The sequence below is a fragment of the Ciconia boyciana genome, chromosome 6, assembly GCF_034638445.1.
Source record: "Ciconia boyciana chromosome 6, ASM3463844v1, whole genome shotgun sequence".
Classification (NCBI taxonomy): Eukaryota; Metazoa; Chordata; class Aves; order Ciconiiformes; family Ciconiidae; genus Ciconia; species Ciconia boyciana.
Window position 1 is genome coordinate 32,710,619 of NC_132939.1, and position 9,379 is coordinate 32,719,997.

Below are 9,379 nucleotides of genomic sequence, written 5' to 3' on the forward strand. Positions count from 1 at the left end.
GCCCTCAGCCCGGCGGACGTACCGCTCTCCAGGCGCGTACTGGCCCCGCTTCTGATGGCACGGCCGCTGTGGCCCCCCGGCCGGCGGTGAGGTGCTGGGTCCCGGCGCTCCTCCCCGGGCGCGGCCTAGCCCGCCGCCCCCAGTCCCGGGTGCCCGCGGCGAGCCGGGGCGCAGGCTGGCAGCGGGGCCCCATCGGCGGGCGCCGCGGCGCGGCCGGGCGCGGACTACAACTCCCAGCGCTCCGCGGCGCGGGCCTCCGGCGGCGGCCGAGGAAACGAAAGAGCCTGCCCCGGGAGCCGACTTCACCTTCAGGCCGCAGCATGAACGGCAGCGTGGCGGGCGGCGGCTTTTGCGAGGAGGTCATCAGCCTCACCCGCAGACCCTCAGGTAAGGCGGGGGCGGCCGCCCCTCGCCGGGCCCTCGGCGCCTCCCGGGCCGGGGCAGCCGCGCCGAGGCCTGCGCGGCCCCCCGGCGGGGCGGGAAGGCCGGAGCGGGAGCGCGGGGGTGGTGGGGGGGGCTGGCCTGGGGGGCCTTAGCGGGCACTGGGGCGGCGGTGGGAGAGTCCCGGCGGTGAGGACGGTGAGCACAGTGCCCGCTCCCAGGCGCTGGCGCGGCAGCCCAGAAGTTCCCGGCCCCAAAGGCCTCTCCTACCACGGCGTGCCCGTGGAAATCGCCCGTGGCGGATCCACTGCTGTGGGGAAAGCCCGTGACCTGCGTGAGGGAGGGTTAGCTGGGTCAGGCTTTGTGTTCTGCGAGAACAGCGGCCAGGAGCACCGGCTGCCGCCCGTGTCTCGGATGGAACAACTCAAATGTGGTTTTCCCGGGAGTTGCCATCTCCAGTGCAGCTCCTGTTGCTTTCAAGTGCGATGGCAGGTGCTCGGCACTCAGCCGTGTTGGATAGCCAAAATTAGGGGGCGTTTCGAAAAACATTAGTCAGAGTGACCGTACTGTCAGCTTTGTGTTAGTTGTTTGGGGTAGCTTTAGAGAGGGCTTCAAGGGGGTGAGCGAGAGGAACGCTGGAAGGGAAAGGGAATGGGAACAGGGCAGTCTGTGGGGCATTTTTTTGGCTTTGCTTTTCCTGTCACAGCAGTGTGTGCTCTCATGGAAGCCTGCAGATGCCTGTCTGCCCTTGTATTTTTACAGGATTTATGATGCTATTCAAATCATACTTTCAGAAGTGCAGCAAGTTAGCACCAAACATACGGCTCCGGAGCAAAACCCTGGCTCCAAAGAACCGCATGCTCTGGGGAGGTTTTGGAGCTAGAGCTGTATTTCGGTGCGTGAGCCCTTCTCTTTAATTAAAATGAGCATAAGAGAAAATGTGGCAACCTTTCTGTCAGCACAACTGCTGGGTCCGGCTGCTGGCCGGCCTTGGCTCCACAGGCCCCCCAGGGACCCACAGCACCCGCATCGTTGGTGTATGTACCATTTTCCTTTCTCCGGGGTGAAGGTTGTTCCTGTGCAGAGCTGGGCTTGGTCCTGGCCCCTGTGCCAGTGATCGCAACCCAAAGGGTGAGCCCAGTGGGCAGCCTTCTGCCTCTCCTGCTTGCCAGAGCAGCCACCGGTCTGAAAGCTGCGTAGCCCTGCCTGCACAGCTACGAGCTCGGGCTAATGAAGCCATGCTTGTCAGTGAAAATTATTGCTAAATGAAGCTGTTTCTGATGGGAAAGCTGTTTCCATATATCTGGGAACCTAAAATCTTGAGGGACATGGAAGGGGATGTTGAAGGGCAGAGTTGAGAGGTCTTGAATGTGGCCATGGCAGTTTAAATCTGATTACCACGAGCAGCATTTGTCCTGTCATTAAGATGGGCTCTGTATTTTTAGAGTTAGGTTTCTGTGTCACTTGATTTGAAGGTCCTACAGCCCCTTACGACCTTGATGCATTTACTATGTGAATTATTATTAATTTCTGTGGAAGGAACAAAATGCTGTTATCTGTAAAGCACAGTGTAATCCCGTAATCTCTCTAATCGGAGTTTTGACTGCAACTTTTTAAAATAGGTCTGATGCTAAACATCTCTGGCAAAAGTTTGCTGAGGAAGTGAACATATTTGCAGTGGCAAAGCAGTGTGTGTATGTCTCTTTCAAATTTCCTTCTGAAGTACTAGGCTGAAATTAGGCAGAAAAATCTGGTTTTATGGAAAACTAAATAACTTAATCGGTTCAATTTGCAATATTACTCAATCTCTCTTTTCCTAATCCTGTCAATCATGGGGTTTCTTTAATGTCTTTTTCAGGGACTTTTTATGTTTCAGGGGGATAAATGAGGCATAGAGAGGCCTGCCGCATTAGGGAGGTTCAGAAGTTTAGCCCAGAGCCTGCTTTTAAAGCTCTGCCATTCTACTTCTGGTCCCTTGTAGACAAGGAATTTAGTGCCATGTGCTCTGTTCTTCCCCTTGCTCCTTTTCTCCCGGTCGTGCTGTGTCTCTTTCTATGGCCACATGAGCTGGAAGGGGGAGAATAGCAGAGGGCTGAAGGAATGACAGGGAAGATATTTTTAGCCAGAGTGGAAGTTTAGGTGCTGGAAAGGAAAGACACAGTGAAAAAGCCCTGTGAATATTTAACTTGGTCTAGCCTGAACTACTGTCTCTTTTTGTCATGAAGATCTGCTCCTATCTCATGTTGCCTCTGCTGATGAAAGCTGTGACTTTTGATTAGTTTTCCAGTCGTGCATGAAAACTTGCAAAATGTGTAATTTTTTTCATATATATATGTTTGGCGTTTTTTATATATGTGGGAGAGAATCAATGTACTCTGAAACTCCGATTCCTTCTTTCTGGCTTTTTAATAAATGTTGATTAAACCTTATACTTTCTGTAGTATTGATTCCCCCTGTTCTCAGATTGTGGGCTTCATGGCAAATAATTTTTAAGTTTGTGGATTTTTTTTTTTTTTAATTCCCATCCAAGGGTGTGTTATTGTGCACAACTGTCCCTTCTTGGAATAGATATTAGTCTAGCTGAAATGTCAGTGTTTCTTCAATCTGCTGCTGCTTTCATTTTCTTCCTCGTTTGTCTGGAACTGCTGGGAAGGGGAGGGAAAAAAAAAAAGGTGTGGCAAGATTGCTGTTAATGTTTCTTTACTTCCCAGCTGTAGATGCACACTTAAAATAGCATGACTCATCTTGTACATCCTTTGATCTCCTATGACTGATTTAAAATGCTGCTTCCCAGCAGGCACAAGGTGGTTTTACTTTCATTTACAACTCTCCTTCTCAAAGTTTCTAGTCCCAACTTTGAGAGAACGTAAGAAAGAAAGAGAAAATAAATAAATCAGCTTGGCTGAATGTGGGGAGAATTTGCATTCAGCTGTTCTTGACAATTGGTTTTGGATGACTGCTTTGTGTCAGAAAAAAAAGTTGGTTTTTTTTTCCCCTCCATTTACTTTGATTGTATATTTGGGTTCCCCCCCCCCCCCCCCCCCCCTTTCCTTGACTCTTCTTTCTTTTTTCATTGCAAGCCTCTTCTTAGGGAATCTTTCGCATCCCTTGTCATGTATTATTACTTACAGAGAAACTTAGCTGCATGTGCAATAGGGAATGTGCTCTCACAACGTGTGGTTTTCCAGATTTTGAATTCAATTTGTTCTCTGGATTTTGATGAAACAAGAAGTCCTAATCTTTAACTGCACTTTAATCCAGCATCTGGTTCCAGCTAGAGATCTGTAATTGAGGCTTACTTTAAAGAACAATACGAAGTGTAACAAAAATGTGAAGTGGACATCAGTTCTGTTTAATGTTGTGTGTATTCCTTTTCATTTTGCGTTAAGTCTGAGAACTTTGTCTTCATTTCCTGTCGTGTTTTGAATTCCTGAAACGGAACAAAGTGATTACATACAATTTGAAGTAGCTGCATCTAAGCTAATCTTATTCTTGGAGGCGAAGGACGCCAGTTTCAGCTCCTTAGATGTGGAAGGGGAGCCTTCTGAATTCTAGGTGCCCTTGAGCTGGTAGCACAGCTCCTCTTGCCTGTTTCCTCATCTTTAGACAGGATCTAATGCTCCTTGCCTTTCCTAACTCTGTTTCCCAGTTCATGAAACGCTTGTCAGGCATGATTTCTTGTTGCTCAAAGGTAATGATTTACTATAGCCTCCTGTGAAATGCAGAATGCTTTCCTTTCCTTTCCTTTCATGCTGTGCTGAAGAGGCGTATTCCTGCTGAGGGCTGAATCAGCATCTCAGAAACGATGGCGTGTCCCTCAGTATTCACCAGCACCCACCTGAAAATGGCTCATGGATGCTTTATGGAATGAAGCATCTGAACCCTCAGGCATTCAGGGTCTCTCCTCTGCTTTCAAGACGAGTTTCATGAGAATAACTTTTCTAGACAGTGATGGTGGGAAAGGATCATGCAGATATGTGTGCTGTGAGTTTCAGTATTGTGGAGAAAACAGGACAATGTGGGAGGGTACAGTCCCCAACAACAGCAATAATGTCTGAAGCTTTGAGTTTTTTCTCATCAGCTTTCTCTTTGGCTTACCTTAGGGCTGGGCTTCAACATTGTTGGTGGGACAGATCAGCAGTACGTTTCCAATGACAGCAGCATCTATGTCAGCCGGATCAAAAAGGATGGGGCAGCTTACCTTGATGGCCGATTACAAGAAGGAGATAAAATTTTAGCGGTAAGCCCTTTCTTCTGTCGCCCCGTGTGTTCTTGAAGTGCTGTGATCAGTGATGTCATATGAGATGCAGGTTTGCCATTGCAGTGCACAGAGAGGAAGGATATGATGAATGCAGTTAGATGATGCTGAGGAAACTCCATGGAAGGAGCTATCCGGGGGGTCTGGGGACAGCTTTGAGCACTAGGGCCCATCTACACATGGGCCCATCTCTTCTGCCTTCTTGACTTGCCTCAGAAACACTTCTTGGTGCTGCGTTTGTATTTCCTCTGTGACTTGCCTCCCTAAGGTTTTAGAATCCATCAGGCCTTCTCTTGCCCACAATGGATCATCATTTACACATGTGTAAATAAAGGAATCAGTCTCCCAACCTCTAAGTTTCCATTTTTTGACTGGTAGTCAGTGATTACTGATCCTTGTGCTCGAGGGGATTTTTAGGCTATAAAACTTCTAGGCCATAAAACTATTCATTGCAGCTCATCAGGATTAATACAGGCTGCTTCTCCTTTTAGACAAATGTTTTAAAGTGACTGAGGTTCAGTCCCCCTGGTTCTTCAGACAGTTGGCAATCATACAAGACAATATGCTTTACAAAGTGATGAGTGAAGAAGTAGCCTCTCCTAGCGTGATACATCATCTTTTAATACTCCTTAATTTTATTTTATAGTTGCTTATTATGTTCCACATGTAATCTTTTAAGCCTCTATAGAGTGCCTTGCACTAGTTGAAACCTATTATTGATCCAGAAAATGATATTAAGTTAAATGGAGAATATTATCCTATCTTTTCTTGATGGTTTAATATTTACATACTTGTGTTTGGGGAGTCTGAGTATCAAGAGAAGGGAGGCACTGGATGTGATCTCAGGGGATACAGTTAGGGATAATGGGCATGAAAAAGAAAAATTACAATGAATATCATCATCTAGTGAATGAAATTAAGTAGGTTATAAAAACTTCTGCCATGAGATATTATTTTAAATTAAGAAAAATCCTAACACTTTCAAGTGGATGCCAATATGTAAGTATTTTGGGTTTTTTTGTTACATCAATATGCTTTTAAATGTATGGTTACGACACTCTTTCAAACAGAAGGGTTTCAAAGGTAGACCAGTAGAGGGAACAATGTGGGAAAGAGACTCATAATAATAATAATTTTGCTGTAGCTGCTCTTTTATTTTCATTAGCTGTCAGAATTACACCTTTGATTTGTTTCCAGTAAAGCAACAGCATAAGAAGCTGCTGTTGACACAACTGTCGTCTTATATTCTGATTCTGCTTCTAGGTAGTTTTTTCAGTACCTCTGTGTTTTGGCTTGGAGTTTTTCATGTTATCGCTCGACATATACAAATACATCTATAATACGAATGGATGAATATTGAATCTTGCTGTTTATAGTATCATGCCCCAAATGCAGAATTTTGTGAAACAGGAAGATTTTTATCTCCTATCCTTCCTATGTTAGCCTGCATAATTAAAAATTTGCTTTTTGCCCTCCAGCAACTGGTTCTCCTTTTCCTTTTTTGCTAGGTCAATGGCAGAGACTTGAAGGATTTGCGGCACAAGGATGCTGTGGAACTGTTCAGGAATGCAGGCTATGACGTTTCTCTGAAAATTCAGCGCAGGGTATGTTTTACCTTTTCTTCGGGTTATTTCTGGCTCAGTTTAGACTGGTTTCTATCATTGATAGCTCTCTATTTCGTGAGGCAGAAAAATACCATGTCCAGGTGCTCAGTGTGAATTATGCATGTAAAGATTTTGTTTGAACTATGGCCTTCTCTAGTTGACCACAGCTGTAATTATCCGTGCATTACTTGTTTGTAACAGTATCAGTGAAGAGGTGAGTTGGAGAAGTCCCTGGGTCTTTGTTTTGCTGCAGTATGGTGTGTTTTCTCACAGATCTCCTTTCTCAGAGGCAAAGGTTTGTCTGTGAAGACAGAATCTCAAGTTCTCCAGTTTTCTTTCAGAGGCCAAAATCTTACTGGAGATAAAAATCCCCTGTTGTTTCAGAGATCATCACTCATGTTGGTGTTGGGATGTGTGTGCAGCCCACCACAAAGGAACAAATGTGGGCTGCTATAGTTTAAATATACTGACACCATTTTGGATATGGAAAGAGAGGAATCCTTAATCCACTGTTGTCATTTGAACATCCCTGGCTAGCATTGAAGTTGATGAAGGAAATACTGATCAGCCTGAAGCATGCTGGTGGGGAGAGGTGGGTTGAGGCCCCTTTTCTACTGCCTTAATAAAAAGGAGTAAACTTCTGGACCAGTGTACAGGGCAGGTGAGAAAAACAGAGAGAATTAGTGATGCCCTTTTCCTGGTAAAGACGCCAGGAAATGGTGTGTTGGGAAGTGCATCAAGGGATGACTGGGTACGTGTGTGTCATTGCTTCTGCTGTATGAGATGTACCCTGCTCCAGCTGTTACAGTCCTAGTTTACAAAGTGGCAGAGAAACATGAGGTTGCCTGCTAGTGACTGGGTACCCTGCAGTAAAGCTCAGTCTATCCGAAACCGTTCTAACCCTCCCATGTGTAGAGTGTACAGGTACATGGGGAAACCATCTTGCACATCCTTAAAGAACCACCTGGTCCTGACACAGAACTGGGGGCTCTCCTGTGATAGGCTCTGACACAAATACTTTTTTTTCCTTGTAGTTGCAGCCACAAAATGGCCCTGTGGGTCATCGAGGAGATGGAGAATCAGGTGGGCTTCCTCTAGCAGCCATTCTTGTGCCAGGCCTGGCGCTTGCTGCAGCAGCAGTCTGGATCTTGCTGAGGTATCGACAGCGGATGTGAAGAGTTCACGTTTTGGATATCACTGCCTATTTTACACAGCTATGATGTAATTTAAAGATAGAGAATCAACATTCTTATCACAGACTGATGTCAAAAAGGATCATTGCCTATCATAAAGCTGCTGCTGATGTTCTTAATATATAGATTTTGTTGCAGGGTGGACAGAAGCAGAGAGGAAAAGAGGAAGGGAGATGACTGTGTTCGTGTATAGAGTGGGATAGCTGTTTTTGACTAATCTGAGGAGGTTTTGCCATCCCCCTCTATTTTGCACCGTGAACTTTCAAACATACTCATCTATTCCATGTTTTAAGATGTGACTTTTGGTTAAAGGGGGTGGGGGTTAGGGTGGTTTTAAATAAAAAACATTTACTAGAGGCTTTGCCTTGTTTCCGCTGAATTTTTCTTGAAACTAATGATACCTATCTGAACCATGAATAAAGAGAAGCAATGTGGAGGGTATATTATTTTTTCCATTGAATTTTTGTTGGTTGTTGCTAAATAAATGCCTTAGGAAAAATGTATAAAATCTAATCTGTGGTTTCACAGGTAAAATCATCACTGTGGCTGCTGATTTAACAGCAATATGCAGTATTGGTGAGGTATTCTACTAGTTCTGGAAAGATACAAGGTAGCCTGCTGCTAGAAAAAGACTTGGATTGTCAGAATGACTGCTCGTTCTTGGGTCAGAGTTGTACGAAAGCTTTCCATAAAATGCTAGTGTACTGGAGAGAGGCAGGCAGACAATTGAATCACAAGGATAAGCAGTAGCAAGAGATTCGGGCATGCTGAAGCTGCAGAAGAGTCTTTAAATTAGTAATGGAGCAATAGTCCCTCCATTCATCAAGTGGGTTGAAGTCTGCATCTCTTGGGTTAAAAGTCTGTTTCAAGGGTTATTTTTTGCATGGGAATACTTTAGATAAAGTTTTCTGTAGCAGCTAACTTGCTTTCTGCAGTCAGAAAATCTTATGATAATTGAAAGGGGGAAGCCGAGAGCAGGCTGGGATCATCCTGGCTATTGCTTGTTTGTGAAGACTGATGTGATATTCAGGAGATAGACTGCCAGGCTAAGGCTTAGCGAGTAAAACCAAAGGGAGAGACCCTTGCTCTGGAAAGCATGTTGCTGAATTTACCTGCAGGGTCTCATCTCCTCACTGTGATTTGAATGGTTTTAAATGCCCCAGCTGACATGAGCTCTGTGGGGTAAGAACTGTGTCTCTTGTCTCCAATAAATCAATGTGTTTGTTGTTTTTGTAAAAGAAAAGCAAAATGCATGGTCTGGTCTGTATGATGCCAAAAAAAAAAATCACATATGCAATATATGTATTCAAACAAAGAAAAACTGGTGTCTCGGTGCTTTACTTCTCTCTATTCTTTGTTATTCTAGCAGGACATTGCTGATGTATTTGCAATTGTGTGTTTGTTCAGGGCTGTATTTCTGCCGTCTGCTGGAGATAGAAATGGTATGCTGTTACACATGACATTCCTAAATCACCACGGAATTTCAGAGCACTTAAACCACGTGAAACCTTGCTTTGGCCTATAAACTGCTCTAGTATAAGGGGAAGAGGAAACAGGAGGATTTTGCCCAATGTTATTAGGGGACTTTGGGAACAGACTTGAGGTTTGGTGAACTATATTGGTGTTGGATGGCCTGGGCCGATGCATGCAGTGACTTGCCTTGGTCTGCAAACCAGTTATGCCTCATAGCATAAGAGCTGCTTGTCTGTGACCTGCTTTGAATATTTGGCTGTGGTGTCCACATGGAGCACACGCGTGTATTAAGATGGATGATTAGAACCTGATGCTGTTGTATCCCAGCCATCAGAATAAAGATGCAGGCAGTAAGAAAAAGGTCTGTCTGGGACAAACCTCTTGTTAGCCCTTGGCTGAGTCAAGTTTCTGTGGGAGGGAGTATGTGGAACAGGCTAGGAGGATGAGGATTTGCAGAAGGGAGTGGTTAG

At 45.2% G+C, this 9,379-nt stretch overlaps 1 protein-coding gene across 1 annotated transcript; it reads left to right on the plus strand.

The window, feature by feature from the left end:
• Positions 1-253: 253 nt before the first annotated feature.
• SYNJ2BP (synaptojanin 2 binding protein) lies at positions 254-8,739 on the plus strand. The gene is made up of 4 exons (XM_072865105.1): positions 254-387; positions 4,485-4,621; positions 6,148-6,243; positions 7,278-8,739. Exons 1-4 carry the CDS (start codon positions 321-323, stop codon positions 7,416-7,418), a joined length of 441 nt encoding a protein of 146 aa, XP_072721206.1. The 5' UTR covers positions 254-320; the 3' UTR covers positions 7,419-8,739.
• The last annotated feature ends 640 nt before the right edge of the window (positions 8,740-9,379 follow it).